The 23,491-nt window shown below is 43.2% G+C and overlaps 1 protein-coding gene across 7 annotated transcripts in view; it reads right to left on the reverse strand.

The window, feature by feature from the left end:
* CTSK (cathepsin K) overlaps nt 1–20,069 on the reverse strand; it is a 34,741-nt gene extending 14,672 nt beyond the window's left edge. Inside the window, exons 1-8 of one of the 7 annotated variants that reach the window (XR_010117557.1) lie at nt 19,938–20,031; nt 18,455–18,575; nt 17,870–17,992; nt 17,629–17,784; nt 15,797–16,015; nt 11,319–11,484; nt 10,943–11,048; nt 6,933–7,276 (exon numbers count right to left, since the gene is read on the reverse strand). Coding sequence is in view for 3 of the 7 variants with exons in the window: in XM_063626134.1 (XP_063482204.1) it covers nt 7,147–7,276; nt 10,943–11,048; nt 11,319–11,484; nt 15,797–16,015; nt 17,629–17,784; nt 17,870–17,992; nt 18,455–18,610 (1,056 nt within the window). In the remaining 4 variants the exon portion in view is untranslated. Of the gene's footprint in view, nt 1–1,733; nt 7,277–8,005; nt 8,675–10,942; nt 11,049–11,318; nt 11,485–15,796; nt 16,016–17,628; nt 17,785–17,869; nt 17,993–18,454; nt 18,995–19,937 lie in introns of those variants that run through there. The other 6 variants (XR_010117556.1, XM_063626136.1, XR_010117554.1 and 3 more) reach the window with 6 other exon arrangements.
* Nucleotides 20,070–23,491: the final 3,422 nt, after the last annotated feature.

The following is a 23,491-nucleotide window of genomic DNA, read 5'->3' on the forward strand; positions in this document are numbered from 1 at the left end:
CCTCCACCTCCACGTTCAAGCAATTCTCCTGCCTCAGCCTCCCGAGTAGCTGGGATTACAGGCGCGCCATCACGCCTGGCTAATTTTTGTACTTTTTTTTTTTTTTTTTTTTTTTGTAGTAGAGACAGGGTTTTGCTATATTGGCCAGGCTGGTCTTGAACTCCTGACCTCTGGTGATCTACCTGCCTCAGCCTCCCAAAGTGCTGGGATTACAGGAGTGAGCCACTGCGCCCTACCCTTATTTAGTCTTAAAGAAAAGGATTTTGAATTTTAATATGATTCCAATGCAGGTTCTAGTCTCTGTTAATTTACCCAAGTGTGCTAGGAATTTAATAACATACATTATTTTCATAATGGAATAGCTTACTTCTTACTGACTCCACTGTCCAACAAATGCACGAAGGTGAGGTGAGGAATACCTTTCATGGACTATAGGAGAATATGGGACTAGAAAAGAGAATTTTACCATAATGTTGAGTTTCCCCCTCAATTAACTTTATGTTAATATTATGCAATAACTTTCTGAAGAAAGAAAACAGAATTATTGAGTCATTAGGGAAAATAGGAATGTTCTGAATTGAAAATATATATTCTTTCTGATATTCTGTGTAGCTTATCTGCTTGATGCATTATTTGATCCTAGTAGACATCCCCCATTATCCTACAAGTTCTCCCTGTCACCTAGCAATGTGTGCTCAAAGAAGGAACTTAATTTACCAAGAGAACAAAATAAGACATAATTAGGGAGTACTCTAGAAGCCAATGATAAGACCTCTCCCGTAACAAATGAATAACAACAATTGGTGTGACACATTTGATGTGTTACAATTAATTATAAGGTAAGTCACGAGAAATGTGTTACTAATAAAAAATACCAACATTTGAAAGTGATATGTTTAACAATTAGAGCCAATTCAGCAGATTATCCCTATAATAATATTATGTTGATATATGTGCATTCCAGTATGCTTTCTGGGAGAGAGAAGGGGAGAATTATGGGTAGCTACCAACGACTGATATCATTTTGTGAATGTGTCCGTGGAAATGTGTCGAAAATGTGAACAACATCTGTCTTCTCTATAGTAATATGGGAAAGTTGAGAATAGCTAAGCTAAAAGATGTTGGAAGTATACTTTTTTTTTTCACCAGCTTCCATTCCTCCTTCTCGTGGTAACAGCACCCTGATTTTAAAACGGGGAAACCCCGACACTCCTGGGCTTAAGATAGAACCAATCTTGCCCCTAGCTTCAAATGTGGGCATAGGTCCCAAGGCCAGCCTGTCAAAGCTTTGTATCCCTCCGGCTACAAAGACTGGCTGGGGAATGAGCATGTGACACAATCACAGCCTGCAAGACCTGTATCAAGAGGTTCTTTGTTGCAAAGAAGAGTAGTCGATTTTGGCTGACTCAGAATTTGGTAGAAGTTACAAACTCTAAAATGTGGAATTGGCTGAATGGAGGGTGTGGGGATGGGGCAATGAGGACTCTAGTCCAAATTGGAAATTATGAATTCATGAACTATCTGTTGCCTATTGTTTTGGGGTAAGACCACAGGCCCACTGGAGTGTGGTATGAGAAGAAACGATAGTGCCGGGCACAGTGGCTCTCCCCTGTAGTCCCAGCACTTTGGGAGATAGACAGGCGGATTGCCTGAGCCTAGGATTTAGAGACCAGCCTAAGCAACATAGCAAAACCCTTCTCTACAAAATACATGCTGGGTGTGGTGATACAAACCTGTAGTCCCAGCTACCCGGGAGGCTGAGATGGGAGGATCACTTGAGTGCAGGAGGTCGAGGCTGCAGTGAGCCATGATTGTGCCACTACACTCAAGCCTGGGCAACAGAGTGAGGCCCTGTCTTAAAAAAAAAAAAGAAGAAGAAGAAAAAGAAATGATAGGAAAAATTCAGCATGTTGGCATATGTTGGCTCCTTTTGTAGGCTTCAGAAAGTGGCTCATGTCTGTAATCCCAGCACTTTGGGAGGTCGAGGCGTGTAGATCACGTGAGGTCAGGTGTTCGAGACCAGCCCAGACAACATGGTGAAACCCTGTCTCTACTAAAAATACAAAAATTAGCCGGGCGTGGTGGCGCATGCCTGTAATCCCAGCTACTTGGGAGGCTGAGGCAGGAGAATTGCTTGAACGTGGGAGGCACAGGTTGCAGTGTGCTAAGATCACACCACTGCACTCCAGTCTGGGCAACAGAGCAAGACTTCGTCTCAAAAAAAAAAAAAAAAAAAAAAAAAAAAGAAAGAATACAAGAAATACAAGTAACTTAATCTGAAAGTGTTCTATCTAGAAGCATAGAGAGAATAATATATTGCTTTGCTAAGTGAAGTTCTTTCTGCCTATAGCCTGCAATATAGAATCCCATAGTTTAGAGCCCTATAGGAGAAAAAGTACCAAACTGGTCGGGTGCAGTGGCTCACACCTATAATCTCAGCACTTTGGGAGGCCGAGGTGGGCGGATCACTTGAGATCAGGAATTTGAGACCAGCCTCGCCAATATGGCAGAACCCCATCTCTACTAAAAATACAAAAGTTAGCCGGGTGTGGTGGTGGAAGTCTGTAATTCCAGCTACTCTGAGGCAGGAGAATCGCTTGAACCCAGGAGGCAGAGGCTGCGGTGAGCCAAGATTGTACCACTGCACTCCAGCCTGGGCAACAGAGCAAGACTCCATCTCAAAAAATAAATAAATAAATAAAAAGCACCAAACTAAACTTAATGCAGAGGCAAGGAGGCAAAAGATTTAGCAAGAAATAAGACCAGAGTTCCAGGCTTCTGTCATGCACCTCCAGCTAAGCATTTTCCCAGAAAAGAGGGCATAGCTCAGATTATGGGTATACATCTGCTCTTACGGCTTTTATTTTGAGCTACTTAGGACAAGTACCATTAAATGGAGGTCAGGGGATGGCACAGCACTGAGGTTGATTCCTAGGAGTTTCAAATTCTCAGGTTTAAACATTTTATCTAGAAAAACATTTTTTGGGTGTGATAACTCAGACCAAAAGCTACTGAGCTTTTATGGGAACGTATTGCCAAAGAAACCCCAGGCCCAGCAATCTATTGTATTTTCTAGGTTTCCAATTTGTACCACAGCTAAAGTTGAGTAGGGCATGCCCAGAAAGGGCATTTCCATGTGCCCATCTCTGGCATAGCCGTGGAGAATAAGAGACAAGTAAGATCCTCTAGCAGGAAGAAGCAGGAGCCATGCTAGACCATAAAGAAGATCCCCGCTGGGCGCGGTGGCTCACGCCTGTAATCCCAGCACTTTGGGAGGCTGAGGCGGGCGGATCACGAGGTCAGGAGATCGAGACCATCCTGGCTAACACGGTGAAACCCCGTCTCTACTAAAAATACAAAAAATTAGCCGGGCGTGTTGGCGGGCGCCTGTAGTCCCAGCTACTCGGGAGGCTGAGGCAGGAGAATGGCATGAACCCGGGAGGCGGAGCCTGCAGTGAGCCGAGATCGCGCCACTGCACTCCAGCCTGGGGGACAGAGAAAGACTCCGTCTCAAAAAAAAATAAAAAATAAAAATAAAATAAAGAAGATCCCCATAGAAAGCGAGCCTCAAGTTTCCCAGTTACCTTGCCAAGGAACTCGTTCTACTGCCAGGCAGGGAGTCTTCCATATTCCTGTCTAGCAGGACATAATTTATGCTACAGATCAACGATAACTGTGTGCTATTTTTCATCCATTCTCTTCTTTGCAGAATTAGAGTTTTCATTGTAATTACTCTGTTCCTTTCCATTTTTTTAAAAGATATATTGGCTAAGATAGTTTAAGTTTTACCCAGTATAAGCGAATCTGGCCATTTCTTTCTCCCTCTACCATGACCACAGTTTAAGTTCCCACCATTTCCCCGCTAGACTTACGTAACAGCCCTCTAACTTCCCTACTTCCACGCTACACTCCGCCCTACAGTCTATTCTTCCCTGTACCCCAGTTCACATCACTCCCCTGTACAAAACTCTCCCATTTCTCTTTCGTTTATTTAACAAATATTAAGCATCTGCTTGCCAGGCCTCAAGGAGCCATACCCAAATTTGAGAAAGAAATCAGAAAGAAATCATCAGCCAGAAATCCTGGTCTTAGAGTTGAACACAGTAACCAAATAAGGCCCTGGGCTGTCTCTCACTGGGGAAGAGGTGTTGATAAGCACTCTTTTATATGGGCATGAGCATTTCTTGAACAACTCCTTATTTCTAATGGCATTCTAATTTTGTTTAGATAACCACTTTCCATAACACCACAGGCTGAAATGAAGTCAGACAGGTGGCCTGGGCCAGGTGCAGTGGCTCACGCTGGTTAATCCTAGCACTTTGGGAGGCTGAAGCAGGCGGATTACTGGAGTCTAGGAGTTCGAGACCAGCCTGGGCAACATGGCAAAACCTCATCTTTACAAAAAATACAAAAATTAGCTGGGCATGGTGACATGTGCCTGTAGTCCCAGTTACTCGGGAGGCTGAGGTGGGAGGATCACTTGAGCCCGGGAGGTCGATGCTGCAGTGAGATGTCACTGTGCCACTGCACTCCAATCTGGGTGACAGAGTGAGACCCTGCCTCAAAAAAAAAAAAAAAAAAAAAAAAAAAAAGGCCGGGCCTGGTGGCTCACGCCTGTAATCCCAGCACTTTGGGAGGCCAAGACGGGTGATCACTTGACGTCAGGAGTTGGAGACCAGCCTGGCCAACATGGTGAAACCCCGTCTCTACTAAAAATACCAAAAATTAGCCAGGCAAGGTGGCAGGCACCTGTAATCCCAGCTACTCAGGAGGCTGAGACAGGAGAATCACTTGAACATGGGAGGTGCACGTTGCAGTGAGCTGAGATCACGCCATTGCATTCCAGCCTGGACAACAAGAGCAAAACTCCATCTCAAAAACAAACAGACAAACAAACAAACAAACAAAACAGCCTGGGACCAGATCATGCTGCTTGTAGGCCACTTAAGACTTTTGTATTATATTTTAAGTTCACTAAAATATAAACCCAATGAGGTTATGAATTTTTGTCACTGTTGAATTACCAGAACAGTGCCTGCCTCATAGTAGAGGCTTAATATTTGTTAAACAAATGAAAGAGTAATGGGAGAGTTTTGTACAGGGAAAAACAGACTGTAGGGCGGAGTGTAGTGCAGAAGTAGGGAAGTTAGAGGACTATCACATAAGACTAGGGGGAAACAAAGGGAGCTTAAACCGTGTGGTCATGGTAGAGGGAGAGAGAAAAGGCCAGATTCATATTATATTTTGAAGAGGCAGGGACAGAATTTGCTAATATGGACCAAAAGAGAAGTAGAGAAGAATAACAACAAAATGATTGAGCAATATTTAATTTGGAATCACATGGCTAAATAATAGGAAAGTTTTATTTATTTATTTATTTTTTTTGAGATGGAGTCTTACTCTGTCGCCCAGGCTGGAGTGCAGTGGTGCGATCGCAGCTCACTGCAACCTCTGCCTCCAGGGTTCAAGCGATTCTTGTGCCTCAGCCTCCCAAGTAGCTGGGATTACAGGCATGAGCCACTGTGCCCAGCTAATTTTTGTATTTTTAGTAGAGACAGGGTTTCACCTCGCTGGCCAGGCTGGTCTCGAACTCCTGGCCTCAAGTGATCCACCCGCCCCAGCCTCTCAAAATGCTGGGATTACAGGCTTGAGGCACCGTGCCCAGCCTCTTTGTTTCTTCTCTCTTTCTCTTTTACCTGGGGTGGGGTTTCACTATGTTGCCGAGGCTGGATTCAAACTTCTGGGCTCAAGCGATCCTCCCACCTCAGCCTCCCTAGTAGCTGGGACTATGCAGGCATGCCACCGTTCCAGCCAGAATTCTATTTCTTTTTATGGCTGAATAATATTCCTTTGTGTAGAATATTACCACATTAGGCTATCCATTCATCTGTTAATGGACACTGGGTTGTTTCTACCTTTGGGCTTTTGTGAATAATGCTGCTAAGAACATTGGTGTATGAGTATCTGAATCCCTGCATTCAATTATTTTGGATCTAAACCCAGGAGTGGAATTGCTGGATTATATGGTAATTCTATGTTTAAGTTTTTGTGGAACCAACACACTGTTTTCCACTGCAGCTGCACCCTTTTACATTCCCACTAACAATGTACAAGAGTTCCAGTTTCTTCACATCCTCATCAACACTTGTTATATTCCAGGTTTGTTGTTGTTGTTGTTGTTGTTGTTGTTGCAATAGCCATTCTAATGGGTATGAAGTGTATCTCACTGTGGTTTTGGTTTACATTTCCTTATAGGCTAGTGATGTTGAGCATATTTTCATGTGCTTATTCACCATTTGTATATCTGTTTTGGTGAAATATGTATTCAAGTCCTTTGCCCATTTTTAATTTTTTTAATTGTAGAGTTGTGGGAGTTCTTTGCATATTTTGGATATTAATTCTTTCACCAGATACATAACTTGTGGATATCTTCTCCCATTCTGTGTTGTCTTTACCCTCTCTTAATAGTGTCCTTTGGTGCACAAAAAAATTCTAATTTTGACAGAAGTCCAATTTATCTAACTTTTTTCTTTTTTTTTTTTTTTCTCGAGACAGAGTCTCACTCTGTCACCCAGGCTGGAGTGCAGTGGCTTGATCTCAGCTCCCTGCAACCTCCACCTCACAGGGTCAAGTGATTCTCCTGCCTCAGCCTCCCAAGTAGCTGGGATTACAGGGGCCCGCCACCACGCCCAGATAATTTTTGTATTTTAGTAGAGACAGGGTTTCACCATGTTGGCCAGGCTGGTCTCAAACTCCTGACCTCAGGCGATCCGCCCACCTCAGCCTCTCAGAGTGTTGGGATTACAGGCGTGAGCCACGGTGCCCGGCCCTAATTTTTTGTTGTTGTTGCTTGTGCTGTGGTGTCATAACCACTGCCTAATTCAAGGTCAGGAAGATTTACCCCCGTGTTTTCTAAGAGTTTTAGCTCTTACCTTTACGTTTTTAGCCATTTTTAATTAATTTTTTATATGAGGTGGAGTAGTGTTCCAACTTCATTCTTCTCCATGTTGTTATTCAGTTGTCCACCATGATTTTTTGAAAAGACTATTCTTTTCCACCTTGAATTGTCTTGGCACCCCATGTCAAATGAACGTGGTTTATTTCTACACCCTTAATTCTATTCCATTGATCTGTATGCCTTGACTACTATTGGTTTGAAGTTAAGTTTTGAAATTGAGAAGTGCAAGTCCTCCAACTTTGTTCTTTTTCAAGGTTGTTTTGGCTATTCTGAAGCCCTTGAATGTCCATATGAATCTTAGAGCCAGCTTGCCAATTTCTGCAAGGAAGCCAGATGAGATTTTAATACAAATGGTGTTAATTCTGTATATCAATTTGGGGATTATTGCCATATTAACAACAGTGTCATGCTGGGTGCAGTGGCCCACACCTATAATTCCAGCACTTTGGGAGGCCGAGGCGGCCAACATAGGGAGACAAGCTGGTCTCAAACTGCTGGGCTCAGGCGATCCTCTCACCTCGGCCTCCCAAAAAATAATTTTTAAAAAATCAGCTAAGCATGGTGGTGTTCACTGTAGTCCAAGCTACTTAGGAGACTGAGGTGGGAAGAACTCTTGAGCCCAGGAGATCAAGGCTGCAGTGAGCTATGAGTGCCACTGACTCCAGCCTGGGCAACAGAGGGAGACCCCGACGAAAGAGAGAGAAAGAGACAGAGCGAGAGAGAGAGAAAAGAAAAAATAACCTTAAAATGTTTTTCAAGACCCAAGTTTCCATGTCACTTAATTCAGTCTCCCCTCAGGTAGATTAAACACTGAGATCTCCTTATATCCACTTAATCCCAGAAATGTAGTACAGTTCTTGGTACAGAGTAAGAACTCAATATATATTGGCTGAATGAACAAATTAAATGAATTGGGATGAAATGTTTATGTGACAGTCTCTACAACCAGACTGTGAGAACATCAAGTACAGAGAAGATGTTCTATTCATCTTTTTTCCTCCAGCACCTAACACAGTATCTAACACAAAGTGAATGTGTACTAGATGCTATTTATGAAACTGTAGACAAGAGATAAATACTTTATTTCAAAAGTGCAAAGAAGGGAAGATAAATCACATTTCTTTGTATCACGTAAACTTGTACCAAAGACTTATGAATAGATTTATGAATTGGAGTAGAAAACATAGACATTTCTACCTTGAGGATATAGAAGGGAACCTAGGAAGGGAGAAGTCAGGTTACCCTAGTCCTCTAGGGTGCTTAAAGCTAACTAGTCCCATGAATGAGAATCTAACCTATGTGAAAATCTCCAGCCTATACCTGTACAGCATCAGCCCTGGGACAACACAGTCAGAGGCAGGCTGTAGTCACATCTCTTAGCCTCAGAGTACACACCTGTCAGGGAAAGTCCTGATGGCCACAGTGAAAAAGGTCATGGGTGGAGAAAAGCAAAGTAGGAAGGATCATTTGAAGCACAAACAAACGGGGAAACTGAACAATCTCAGTATCACCACATCTGCTTCAAAAATGGCACACCAACTCCCTTCCAAAGTGCATCGTTACACTGCACCATCGCGGAAGAAATGGAAGGGCAGGATGGGTTTGGCTGGCTGGAGTCACATCTTGGGGAAGCTGGCCAGGTTGGCAATGCCACAGGCGTTGTTCTTATTTCGAGCCATGAGGATATATCCTTTGTTTCCCCAGTTTTCTCCCCAGCTGTAAGACCAATCAAGAAAAACACTTAGTACTCTCAGTTTATTTATTCATTAAAATATTTACTGAGTATTGTGCGAGGTACTGATGGTACACAAAAATGAATATGATGTTTTTTATCTTTAAAGAGTTTAAAGTCAAGAAATAGAAGGCATAATACTGTAGGTATCAAAGGAGGGAAAGATTCCTTCTGATCAAGAGAATCTCAGAGGCTTGATGTAAGAGGTGGCATTTGAGCTGAGCCAAAAGGCTGAGTAGAATTTCGACCTGTGGGAAGGGGATGCCAGTGGAAAGGTGTGAAATGAACAACAGAGGCAGGAAGGTGTGGGGCACTGTTAGGATCATGTAGCTGAAAAGCAGCGTGCCTAACAGGGTGTAGTGGGAGAGATGTCTGGAAAGGCAGATTGAGATCAGATTGAATTACCTTTACTGCAAGGTTAAAGAGCTTCACCTTTACTCTGTGACCCATCATAGTGAGGAGCCAGTGAGGGATTTTGAGTGGGAGAGTGATATGATCAGAGCTGTATTTGGGGAATATTAATCTTGAAAATGTAAGTTTAGAGCATAAGAAAGAGGCTGAAGCTGGTTTTTGGGAGTAAACCCCATAGGAGAGATGGATGAAACTATGAGAGTGGATGAGATTACTAAGGAAATGAGTAACGAGACTAGAAGACAAGAGAGACGACGTGAGACAGAGGAGAGAGAAAGGAGAGAGGAGAGATTGTCTGTATATCTTCCTGAATTGTTTTCAGTCCTCTTTCCCCAACCAGCAACTTCTTTAATTACCCAATACATTTTATTTAAAACCTGTACCCTCCCCCACTCTCCCCTCCTCCAGGGGCCCCCAGTGTTCCTGATCCTGCCCGGGTGTGTCTTTTCTTCCTCCCAGCTCTCTTGGAAGCTATCTCCACACATGGCACCTGATCATGAAAGAACAGGGTAAGTGCTTGGACCTGGGAGTCAAGAGAAGGAACAACACAGGACAGAAGCTGTGGGAGACTTGGGAAGATGCTCAGGTTAACCTTGAGTTGGAAATGTGATATAAAAAGTTGCTTCAGGTTTGAACACCACCACTGCGTGAGTCTGTGAGCAACCCAGAGTTTAGGGCTCCTGCTCCTTGGAGGGCACTAAGGACAGGAGATTTAGCCAGTGCTGCTGCCAGGTTAATGGTGATCAGCCAGGAAAGGAAAACTATAATTGTTATTAATCTGCCCCTCCCCAAAAGTCACAAGGTGCTAAAGAGAAATGGGAAGCAAGGTACCCTGGAGTTTTCTTTGTTCCCCAACATAGGAACGTAGACACTAACTTTTTTGTTTATATCTTATTTCTAAAAAATGTTTCTCTTCACGATCTTTGTCAAGTTCTTATATACGTGTATCCTAAGTGTATCTTGAAGGAAAAAAACTGTTCGAAGGAATATTAAACCTTTACGCTGTTCCCCTACTCTTAAAGACAGACTGCTAATGGAAACCGCCCTAAGAAACTGATCACATTAGAAACAAAAGAAAGTAAAAATATGTAATTCCAAAGCTCCTGCTGGTTCTTTGTACTGCTTTATCTCATGGTTAGTTAGGTCTGTCTTATTGGGCTCTGAGCTCACTGAAGTGTCATCTGCTCATTGGTTTATGTATGTCACTAAGCACCTTGCACATAGGGAGCATCTGCCCAGCACATAATTGAGCACTACTGTCTGGCGGATATGGTTTGGATGTGTGTCCCCACCCAGTCTCATGCCGAAATGTGATCCCCAGTGTGGGAGGTGGCGCATAGTGGGAGGTGTTTGGGTTATGGGAGTGGATTCCTCATGAATGGCTTGGTGCCATCGCCTTGGTGATGAGTGAGTTCTCACTCTGTTAGTTCATGCAAGAGCTGGTTCTTGAAAGAGTCGGCACCTCCCTCTCTCTCTTGCTCCCTCTCCCACTATGTGACATGCCTGCTCCCTCTTTTGCCTTCTGCCATGAGTAAAAGCTCTGAGGCCTCATCAGAAGCTGAGCAGATATTAGTGCCACGCTTTGTATAGCCAAACAAACCTCATTTCTTTATAAATTACCCAGTCTCGGGTATTCTTTTGTAGCAATGCAAAATGGACTAACACACTGGCCATTAAGTGTCAGACTCAGAATTAAGAGTCTCTGACTGAGAAGATAGAAGTGAGAACCCTGAGGTAATTTTTTCTTGATTTGGGACAGAGAAAGGAATATCGGGAAGCTGGAGGTGAGGTTGAGTGTTAAAAGGGTGACTGAATAACGAAAATAGTGTTCCCATCATTACCTGTTTTTAATTATCCAGTGCTTGTTTCCCTTCTGGATTCCATATCCCACTGCCAAAACCGCATGGTTCAGATTATCACTATTGCAGCTTTCATCGTAATACACACCTAGAATACAAACTATCAGCGTGAGGCTCTATGCAATCCAAGGGTCACCCTGTGGGGTCTCCCAGTCTAGGAGACTGTTTGAAGAATTCCATCCGTGTCAGGAGGGTTTACCACAGAGATGCTGCTCCATACTGCAGCAGTTGTTAATTTCTCTCTGGCCACCTCCATCTGAATACAAAAACTAAGTACTGAAAATACCCAAGGTCCTTCGAGAAGCCATCAAGTTTGTATCATAAAAGACAGTGCTCTATAGGATCAGCAGCTTCTTACCTTTGCTGTAAAACTGGAAGGAGGTCAGGCTTGCATCAATGGCCACAGAGACAGGTCCTACTCGGGCCACTGCCCTCTTTAGGGCTTTCTCATTCCCCTCGGGGATCTCTCTGTACCCTCTGCATTTAGCTGCCTTGCCTGTTGGGTTGTACATACAACTCTCCTCCTGGAAGAAACAAGATTGTAATAGGACTAGAACAAAGCAATAGGCAATGAGTCAGTGAGTGAGAAACTCAACCAATATTTTGAGTGATGCCAGTGAACTGAGGCAGCAGTCTAGGGTTTCTAGAGAGGGTCTGTTCTTCCTCAGAAAAATGAATATGAAAAGAGGATTCCCGCCTTCTACCACACATAAAAATCAACTACAGACCGGGCACGGTGGCTCATGCCTGTAATCCCAGCACTTCGGGAGGCTGAGGTGGGTGGATCATGAGGTCAGGAGATTGAGACCATCCTGGCTAACACGGTGAAACCCCATCTCTGCTAAAAATACAACAAAATTAGCTGGGCATGGTAGCGGGTGCCTGTAGTCCCAGCTACTTGGGAGGCTGAGGCAGGGGAATGGCGTGAACCTGGGAGGCGGAGCTTGCAGTGAGCCGAGATCATGCCACTGCACTCCAGCCTGGGCGAGAGCGAGACTCCATCTCAAAAAAAAAAAAAAAAAAAATTCAACTACAGGTGTTTTAAGACATAAATGTGGGAGGAAAACCTGGAAAACAGTAGGGAAAGATTTCTGAAATAAGATTTTTTTAAAAAGCATAAACCACCTTCTGGCCACATAGTATGTATTAGCCTCAGGGGGCAGGAAGGCACCAGCTGCTGTGTGCGTAGGAGGCCAAGGCCAAGGCTTAGCTAGAGAGAAGACCCGGGCGCTCTGCACCTATATCAGGGGAACTGGTGTGATCCTTGTGCTCTCATCAAAGACAAAATATGAAAGTACATAACAAGACACTAAAATAGATTAAAGAACTTAGCAATTTAGCCTATGACTTCCAACACTATATTTTACAGGTAGTTAGCAATGTTTCACTGGCAAGCCACAATTATGGAATCGAATAATAGCCCATGTCAAGGTGGTGTATTCTTTTCAGCAATTCATTTTCCTACAGACTACCCCTTCAGAACCCTAAGGTTGCATCCACAAGAACATATTATCTACTACTCAGGAGGCTGAGGCAGGAGGATTGTTTGTGCCCAGGAGTTTGAGGCTTTAGTGTACTATGATCATGCTGTGAATAGCCACTCCACTCCAGCCTGTGCAAGATAGTGAGATACCCTCTAAAAAAATACATTATCTAACATTATCTAAATATTAACAGCAATAGCAGCATTTGATATGCTATTTTAAGATTACAGTGGTCTACTGCCTTGATATTTTTCAAGATACCTTTGTTTCTGCCATGTGCTCCAAATCCCTGATGCCTCCTGGTGCCAAAAATTACACAGAATTACAAGTGAAACAGAATATCTTGGAAATTGACTCAAAAAGATGTTATGTGATGATACTTTAAAGTCAGAATAACCTGCATTATAGCTGGAACAAACTTATAATACCATCCCTTTAAAATGTTATCTGGCTGACGCCCTGTCAGATCTCTTCTTTTTTATCTTTTTATTTTTTGAGACAGAGTCTCTGTCACCCAGGCTGGAGTGCAATGGCATGATCTTGGCTCACTGCAACCTCTGCCTCCTGGGTTCGAGCAATTCTCCTGCCTCAGCCTGCTGGGATTACAGGTGTGCGCCATCACACCTGGCTAATTTTTGTATTTTTAGTAGAGATGGGGTTTCACCATGTTATCCCAGCTGGTCTCAAACTCCTGACCTCAAGTGATCTGCCTGCCTCAGCTTCCCAAAGTACTGGGATTATAGGTATAAGCCACCATACCTGGCCACATCTCTTCCTATTTAAATTTTATTTTTTCTTACCTTTCTCCATTCATAAATGAATAAAACACATTACAAAAATTGCAAAGGAAAATTAAAATTAACTTTTCTTTTTTTTTTTGAGATGCAGTCTCGCTCAGTTGCCCAGACTGGAGTGTAGTGGCACAATCTCGGCTCACTGCAAGCTTTGCCTCCCGGGTTCACACCATTCTCCTGCCTCAGCCTCCCGAGTAGCTGGAACTACAGGCGCCCGCCACCACGCCCGGCTGATTTTTTTGTATTTTTAGTAGAGACAGGGTTTCACTGTGTTAGCCAGGATGGTCTCGATCTCCTGACCTTGTGATCCACCTGTCTCAGCCTCCCAAAGTGCTGGGATTACAGGTGTGAGCCACCACACCCGGCCTATTAAAATTAACTTTTCTAGATTGAAAGACATCATAAAGAGAATAAAAAGACAAACCTCAATTTTTAAATACATAGTATTGGTATCCAAATATTCTTTTTAAACTTTTAAGAATTGCTAAGAAAGAGAAAAAACAACCCAATTAAAAATGGGTAAGAGGTGGGGCATGGTGGCTCACACCTGTAATCCCAGCACTTTGGGAGGCTGAGGCAGGCAGACCACCTGAGGTCAGGAGTTCAAGACCAGCCTGGCCAACATGGTGAAACCCTGTCTGTACTAAAAATACAAAAACTAGCTGGGTGTGGTTGTGGGTGCCTATAATCCCAGCTACTCAGGAGGCTGAGGCAGGAGAATCGCTTGAACCCAGGAGATGGAGGTTGCAGTGAACCAAGATCGCGCCACTGCACTCAAGCCTAGGTGACAAAAGCAAAACTCCATTTCAAAAAAAAAAAAAAAAAAAAGGGTAGGCCAGGCATGGTGGCTCACATCTATAATCCCAGCACTTTGGGAGGTGGGAGGATTGCTTGAGCCTAGGAGTTTGAGACCAGCCTTGGCAACATAGCGAGACAATGTCTCTACCAAAAAAAATTTTTGTTGTTTTTGGGGACAGGGTCTCACTCTGTCACTCAGGCTAGACAGCAGTGACATGATCATAGCTCACAGCAGCCTTGAACTCCCAGGCTCAAGTTGTCCTCCCAACCAGCCTCCTGAGTAGCTAGAACTACAGGTGCACGCCATCATACCTGGCTACTTTTAAAAAAATTTTCTGTAGAGATGAGGTCTTGCTATGTTGCACCAGGCTGATCTGGAACTCCTGGGCTTAAGTGATCCTCCCGCCTCAGACTCCCAAAGTGCTGGGATTACAGGCATGAGCCACCATGCCTCGCCTCTACAAAAAAAAAATTTCAAAGGTTTTTTGAAATTGGTGGGCATGATGACATGCACCTATATCCTAGCTATTTGGGAGGCTGAGGCAAGAGGATTGCTTGAGCCCAGGGAGTGGAGGCTGCAGTGAGCTATGACTGTATCACCACACTCCAGCCTGGGCAATAGAGTAAGACCCTGTTTCAAAAAAAATAAAAAGAAAAACAAATGAGCAAAAGATAAAAACAGTTAATTCACTGAAGAAGAAATGCAAACGGCCAGATAAACATACTGATAAAAAGGTGATTGAATGGGATTTCTTATACATTGCAGGTATAAATTTTTCCAAATATTTTGGCAAACAATTTGACATTGTGTAGTAAAGTTGAAGATAGACATACCGTAAGACCCAGACAATTCAGTTCCAAGGCATTATATCCTAGTAAGAAATTCTTGCACATGTGCATAGGAGACATACCTAGGAATGTTTGCAGAAGATAAACATCCCTGGTAGATACATCTTACATTGTTATATACTAGTGGTATGAATTATACTGTCTTATCTCCTTAAGTGTCCATTTCCTTACCTATACATTGAAGATAAGTCTACCTTACAGGGTTGTTATGAGATTAAATGAAAAAAAGAAAAAGAAAAAATGCACTAAGGACACGGCTTAGAACATAGTAGACATCATTTTTATTCTCAAACTTGCTATCCCTGTTTCAGAGGTTTCTGTTGTGAAGGCCCTACATTATATTATCTATCAGACCCAGCCCTATGTGTATAAAAAAACCTCTCAGGTTGCCTCCCTTTCAGGTACGGTTTCCTTCCTATGACTAGAGGATCATGCAGGAGGAACTGAGTTAATCCCTTATCTCTTATATGAAGCAACTTGTTTTTTCTCTCATTTTATACATGTTAGCATGTAAACTTACATAATTTGCTGAAATGTGAAAACTCACACTGAGATCACATAAAATAAAGCCACACGATTTGTGAAAATAGCATGGTGGGTTTGTGGGTTTGTTGTGGGAGTGAGGAATTGAGCAGAGGGTTACAGAACCCTGCTCAGAAGTCTATGCGGTAGGTAGCCTAGCCTCTGTTTTCTCTCCATGGCAGAGAGGCAAATAGAAGCTATAGTAGCTTACGCTCCCTAAATTCCCCCAGATTGTGGAAATCTTCTTGGCCTTCTGTGGGAAATTATTCCATCAAGAAAGCAGGATAGGATAACAGAAAACAGTATTTCTGGAATTGTTTCCAGTACAAAATATCATGCTGGGGAAGGAGGAGCCGACAGAGCTGTGTAATTGTGTGGAGCAATCTCACCTGTCCCACATATGGGTAGGCATCTTCAGAGTCAATACCCCGGTTCTTCTGCACATATTGGAAGGCATTGGTCATGTAGCCCCCTCCACAGCCATCATTCTCAGACACACAATCCACTAGGTTCTGGGGACTCAGATTTAAGAGTTTGCCAGTTTTCTTCTTGAGTTGGCCCTCCAGGGCACCCACAGAGCTAAAAGCCCAACAGGAACCACACTGACCCTGAGAGGCATACAGAGAAACTATCAATCTTTGCTGTTTACATTTTCTATATCTTCTCTCTACCTGCCTGAAGAAATTCCATGTGTTCTAAAAATTTCAGCACAAATGTTGTCTTTGTTGTGAGTCTTCCTCTTCCGCTTAGTATCTGTTGCATTGTTCTACTGCTATTGATTTTTGCTACCATTTTTACTATTAGCTACAGTAAAGCAGAGCACAGTACCAGCTTTGGAGGCATTTGTCCTGGGTGCTAACCCTGACTTTGCCACCCAGTAGCTATGTGACCCTGGGTGAGTTACTAAACTTGCCTGTGTCTCAGTTTCTCTATGCATAAAATATTGTTATGAGGATTAAAATATTTAACTCATGTAAACAGTTAAGAAGTTCCTGACAATAAAATCTCAAAAAGTATTAGCTATTATTGTTTGTGCAGCTAGATTGTAGATTTTTCTTTCTTTCCTGTTCTATTTTTTTAGATTGAGATTTCCTGAGGACACAGGTTGTGTCTTAGTCATCTTGAATCTCTGCTGCCTAACACTGCATCTGGTAGGTTCTGGGGGTCAAAAAGTGTTGTTAAATGAACATTAAATCAATTGTTTATCTTGCTGATACAATCCTGTGTTGTTTGGGTTGTGAAAAAACTGACATTCTCATGCTAGTAAGAATGTAAGATTGCAAAAACTTTTTTGGTCTGGGCATGGTGGCTCATGTCTGTAATCCTAGCACTTTGGGAGGCCGAGGCGGGCAGATTGCTTGAGCCCAGGAATTTGAGACCAGCCTGGGCAGCATGGCAAAACCCTGTCTCTACAAAAAATTTTAAAAAATTAGCTGGGTGTGGTGGCATGTGCCTCTGGTCCCAGCTACTAGGGAGGCTGAGGTTGGAGAATCACTTGAGCCTGAGAGGTTGAGGCTGCAGTGAGCCATGATTGCGCCACTGGACTCCAGCCTGGGTGACAGAGACTCTGTCTCAAAAAAAAAAAAAAAATTTTTTTTTAGGGGGGAAAGGATTATTTGTGACCTAACAATTCCAATTTTAGGACTTATTTTGCACAAATATTTGTACATGTGCACAAAAATATATGCACAAGGCTGCTTATTGCAGTTGTTTGTAATAAAGAAAAACCAGGCCGTGATGGCTCATGACTGTAATCCCAGCACTTTGGGAGGCCGAGGCAGGTGGATCACCTGAGGTCAGGAGTTCAAGACCATCCTGGCCAACATGGTGAAACCCCATCTCTATAAAAACAGAAAAATTAGCCAGGCATAGTGGCGCGTGCCTGTAATCTCAGCTACTCGGGAGGCTGAGGCAGGAGAATCACTTGAACCCGGGAGGTGTAGGCTACAGTGAGCCAAGATTGCACCACTGCACTCCACCCTGGGAGACACAGTGAGATTCAATCTCAAAAAAAAAAAAAAAAAGGAAAAGCAAAAGAAAAACCAGAAACAACCCAAATGTACAGAAACAAATGAGGTTAAATAAAGGAATGGGAATGGGGAGATGTACCTTAATTCCCTGCCCTCTCTTCCTGGTGCCCTTTCACCTCAAGAACAAAGCAGCAGAAAAAGGAAAAGGTCATGCCAGATTACATATGCACACCCAGAAGAAAGGAGAGTACCTGATTTTTGACAGGAGTAACATAGCCTTTCTTTCGATAGTCAACAGAGTCTGGGGCTCTACCTTCCCAGTCTGGGATATAAAGGGTGTCATTACTGCGGGAATGAGATGGGGGTACTTTGAGTCCAGTCATCTTCTGAACCACCTCTTCACTGGTCTGAGACAAAGAAGAAAGAGGCCAGGCATCAGCAGGGAACTAAAGCAAATGGTGCAGGTGGGACAGGAGGTGAAGCTATACTTACCATGTCCCCCAAGTGGTTCATAGCCAGTTCATATGTATGGACACCAAGAGAAGCCTCAAGGTTATGGATGGAAATATACTTCAGGTTTTTTTCCCAAATTAAACGCCGAGAGATTTCATCCACCTAAACAAAGCATAGTCAGTACTTGCATAGACTGTGTAGTTACATATGTAATATTGTGAAGGGTTTTAGGAGAATAAAGGAAACTCACAATCATAAAAGTTTACAGTTTAGTTGGGGAACTAACCATGGAATTATTAAGAGCCTGCAAGAAGAGATAATATGTAAACAAATACAACACAAAGCTCTGGAGAGACAGAAAAATTGTTTATAGATTAATAGCATTAATCTTAGAACTGTTCCCAAAAGAAAAATGTAACACACTTATAAAGCAAAGGAAGGATACAGTTTGACAGCGGATGATTTGAAGCATAGGAATGAAAACCGTATGTTAACATGAGCTAGGGAAGAGGGACTGATCTGCTTGGAATAAAGCATTTGGATTGAAGAAGGGAGTCTGGAAGCTAAGATGGGAGAGCTCAGGTCTCAGCCTTCCTGCCATGCCCCCTCCAGGACACCAGGCACCTTGTTGTTATATTGCTTCCTGTGGGTCTTCTTCCATAGCTCCCAGTGGGTGTCCAGTATCTCCTCAGGGTACAGAGCAAAGCTCATCACAGGTAGCAGCAGAACCTTGAGCCCCCACATCCTGCAGAAGAGTGTAATTAGGGAAAACTCTTCCATTTGGCAGGGAAACAGAGGAAAACTAGGGTTTATGAGGAAGAGGAAGGTAGACGGAAAAAAGGTGATAAAACAATGATAGTCAGGAGGGGCCTGTGTTTAGATAGGGTGCTGGTACATCTGGTTCCAAGGACTTTGATCTAGGGAGATTTAGCCATTTCTCTCTCTCTCTCTCTCTCTCTCTCTCTCTCGGGAGATTTAGCCAACACACGCACTCTCTCTCTCTCTCTCTCTCACACACACACACAGGTACACAACCAGAAATGGGATAGAAACTGGACAATCAGAATGGGCTCAGTGCCTGTTTCCTCCAGGGTCCCTAGCAAGCTTAGAGACAGACAAAGAGCAAGGTGGTAGTGGGGTTCAGAATACGCAAAGGGGAGATTTCAGTCTAAGTTTTGCTTCCTGATCATTTCTTCGAGGCATTCTTCTCTTTCTTGCCTAAATTCTAGTACTTTCCCAGATCTTGTCAGAAGAGGACAAGGGAAAATATGACAATGTTTCCTGTTTTCTGAGACATTTTATATCTCCTCATTCTCCTTATGCATTTCTTTCTCCTTTTTCTCTCCCCTCCCTCCTTAGGCAGGAAACTGCCCTAATCTTAACCAGATGCTGCGGGCAAGGTTTTTTTTCCCCTAACAAAAAAAACCCACTGTGGCTGCCGCAAAGGACAAGAAGCCTCAGATCCGAGGTTTGTTAGAAGAATGTTCAGACTGAAAAGCAATGTTCTATGAGGATGAAATTCACAGCTTTTCATAAGTTTACTCTAGTTAGCGTCACTCATTTCTTGCATTGACTTTCTTAATTACAAATCCTCCATTTTAAGAATAATTTGCAGCCTGCAGCATGACATATGGCTTACACAATTGCTTATAGTCCATTTACACGTAATTTTGCAAACTGGCAAAATGTCCAGTAGGACATTTAAAAACTAGAGTGTTAAGGGCTTTGAGATGTCTCAGTGAATAGGAAGCACTGAGCTACCACCTCCCCCATACCACTCTCCTCCTCCTAAGGAGTTAACCCTTTTGATCCTTGTTGGCCAAAGTAGAAAACGCTGCAGAAAGGCCACTCTTGAAGGATGGGCAAATGATTCCCTCTATACTTTGCTTTTACTAACAATCATGTATGTATATATATAAACCATACAAGGAATCCTACAGATTTCCAGGCAGATTTTATTTAGCCAGGGAATGACCTGAGAAGTGCATCTCTGTTTTCATCTGCAGAGGCTACAAGTTTATTGTGATCTTCAAGTCACTACATCCCTAATACTCAGAGAATTGACAGGAATGAAAAGCTAAAAGATCTAGGAAGTTGCAAACGTTACCTGCGGATGGAAATCTGTTGTCTGGCTTCGTTTCGGCAGCAAAGTGTGGGCACACCATCAGGGGTGCTAGACTTATTCCATCGGGATTGCGGAAGTCAGCTCCAGTGGTCGGCTGGAAAATTTGGGTAAGAGGAGGAGGCGGGGATAGTAATGCTGAGAGAAGGAAGGGTAGGGAGGAGGGAAGGAGGCAGTGGATCTGTAGTGTTTCTGTGTGTGTAGCATGTGTGCCAGGGTAGGGAATTACTAGGTATTTAGTCTCACAAGACTTGTCTTTGGTGGCAAATAACAAGACCTCAATATCTATTGACTCAAATAGGAGCTTACTTTCTCTTTTGGAGAGTAAAAGGACACAGCCCTAGTCTCTCCCATCCTTCAGTATCTTTATTTTAATATTGGGGGATTACATCTTTTCCTACTCCTTTCCTGCTATGATTTACCTCTCCAACATTGAAACCTATTTTCAAATTTGTGTCTGACTCTCACCTCTGGGATGCGGTAATGAACATAAAAGGCTATAAAAGAATAATGTACTGGAAGCCATAGGCTCCAGAATTCTTTGTATTTTTATAAGCTTGTTGGTTGCAAGTTGTCATTACTTCCAGGCAGAAGAACAGTTTTCCCAGCCTCATGTGGTTTTGCTGAAGGAGGATATGCTCAGAAAGTCCAGATGAAACTGTCTTTAAAAGTAACCAAAAACAGCAGTCCTGGTTATTTATGACAGCACTTGAATCAATGCCATAAGTTCTGATGGACTCACATGTGACTCTGTTGCTAAAACTCTCAGGTGGTGGGATGCCCGATAAACATCACGTCTCAATTAAAATCCCCAATCTAGGACAAGTCACATGAGCTTCTCCAAATGCTTCCCCAACATCCAGGCATGTGACAGATCATAAGAATCTAGCTGAGTCCTCAAACCACACCCCAAACTTCATTTTCTTCCATAAACAGATGTGGAGAAGGAGGAAAAAAGGCTTCTTGGAATAGAAAGGATAAATGGGATCTGTAATAGACTCAGTTTCTAGCTGGATTCCATGCATAAACCCTCAAGAATACAGGCTTATGCCTCTGGATTTTAAGAGCTGCTAATGGGCTAGGCGTGGTGGTTCACCCCTGTAATCCCAGGCCTTTGGAAGCCAAAGCATGTGGATCACCTGAGGTCAGGAGTTCGAGACTAGCCTGGCCAACCTATAGTGAAACCCCATCTCTACTAAAAAAAGATACAAAAATTAGCTGGGCATGGTGGCGCATACCTGTAGTCCCAGCTACCTGGGAAGCTGAGGCAGGAGAATTGCTTGAACCCAAGGGGCAGAGGTTGCAGTGAGCCAAGATGGTGCCACTGCACTCCAGCCTGGGTAACAGAGCGAGACTCCATCTCTCACAAAAAAAAAGTTGCTAATGAACCAACATAGTCTCCTAGAGGGAAACCAGGTCCAGACTTGAACAGTTTAAATTTCACTCATTTTAATCCAGAAAAGGACATACTGGGGGAAGGCATCCAGATGTGCCCTAGTGGTTTTCAAGTCCCAATTCTTCCCCTCTCTCCCAAGAACCCGGGCAACGCCCACCCCAAAACCCCCACCTCATGGTCAGAGCATTCCTGCTGATGTTACTCAGAATGTGTCAGGATCAGGAGGACAAGTGAGGGGGAGGCGTGCAATGTGATCAGAACCCTATGATTTCTGATTCCTGAAATTAAAGACACAATGTGCCTTATGTTTGTATGTCTGGAGCTTAAACTATAGATTCCTCTAGTTGTGGGTGCCTGTTGTTCATTAACTGGAAAGGAATGATAAAGCCGCAATCAAGATCACACAACACAAGAAATTTTACAAAAGGAAAAAATAATTTGTTTGAAAATCTTTGCTACATGTCATTATTTTTGCCACTGTAAAGCTTGGCACAGATGCCAGCAATACAGAAATGGCCAACAAGAAAACAAAACAATCAAAAATAAAACCCTGAAGGAAAAGCAAAAACAAAACCCCCAGAGCATCTTCTCGCTATCCTCCCCTTCCCCAAAAGCCCTATAACTGTACAATATTATAGTCCTGATCACATTTAAAAACAGTCGATTATTAAAAAACACGGGTTCCATTGGAAACTCAACTTTTTGGTTTCATAAACTGTCATATAAATATATATGTATACTGTAAGTGTGCACATAGAATAAAAAAATAAACTGTCTCCTTTTTTACTCCACTACCTGGCACCAGATTGGAGACATAAGAAAGGGAAACCCAGCAAATGGACATTCTTTTGGCCTCTTCGAGGCCATCCTTGCTCCTCAGTCCCCTATGACTACATTTAATATATCTCATTAATTCAGTCTTGCACTTTAGCTACTGGCCAAAGCCAATTAAAAAAAAAAAAAAAAGCTGGTATCTACAACTGTTACCTGAGGAAGGTAAAGGGTGAGGGTAGTAACCTGTATCCGCATTTATATGGCTATTGTTAATTACCAAGTGACCCTGCTGAGATGGGTGTCCAGGCCCCATCTATCATATGGAATTATGAAACTTGCACTCTGAAGCAAAACCCAATCTCATGGCCGGGCACGGTGGCTCACGCCTGTAATCCCAGCACTTTCGGAGGCCGAGGCGGGCGGATCACGAGGTCAGGAGATCGAGACCATCCTGGCTAACACGGTGAAACCCCGTCTCTACTAAAAAAAATACAAAAAAATTAGCCAGGCGAGGTGGCGGGCACCTGTAGTCCCAGCTACTCGGGAGGCTGAGGCAGGAGAATGGCGTGAACCCCAGGGGGCGGAGCCTGCAGTGAGCCGAGATCACGCCACTGCACTCCAGCCTGGGCGACAGCGAGACTCCGTCTCAAAAAAAAAAAAAAAAAAAAAAACCCAATCTCAAGATTGGAGGGAGCAAAGAGGAAAAACCTCTTAGGGCCAGAGAGACTTAAATCTCCGTTTCTTGCTAAACTGGGTATTTTGAGTATGGGATGAAAGAGGCTACTTTGCAAGAGGGCTTCGTATTTGGTTTACACTCCAACAATGAGGATTTTCACTGGGACGGCTAATCCAAGAAGTTGAGTTTCCATGAAGAAATAACCTCTACAGAACACACATCATATGTGATTCTGACAGAAAAATGCAGCATTATCTTTATGGCCAAGTCTCAGGTTCCAGAAAGTGTTTATCTTGCCAGCCTATTTAGGTAATGTTTGCAGATCTTCCAGATAAGGTGAGAGCACCAAAAGCAGGAGTAACTCAGCTTTATCACTGAATGTGTTCGATAACAGACAACCGTATCAACAGCCGACTTTCTATATTTGCTTTACAGTTGTATATTGGCTGGGCATGGATGCAAGCGCAGCAAAGACATTTATTTAAATATTCTTTGGCTGCAATACTAAGTGGAAAATACCTGGAAGATTTAACTCCTTAGGACTCTTTGAAAAGTACACAGAAAGACAAAGGTAAAATCGGGGACAAATTTTGCATAACTCCCTAATAGGAGAAAGACTGAAATACAGACGCACGTGCACGCGCACACACACACACACATACACGTACACACACATACACACTCTCTCACTTA

The sequence above is a fragment of the Symphalangus syndactylus genome, chromosome 12 (assembly GCF_028878055.3).
Source record: "Symphalangus syndactylus isolate Jambi chromosome 12, NHGRI_mSymSyn1-v2.1_pri, whole genome shotgun sequence".
NCBI classification, from domain to species: Eukaryota; Metazoa; Chordata; class Mammalia; order Primates; family Hylobatidae; genus Symphalangus; species Symphalangus syndactylus.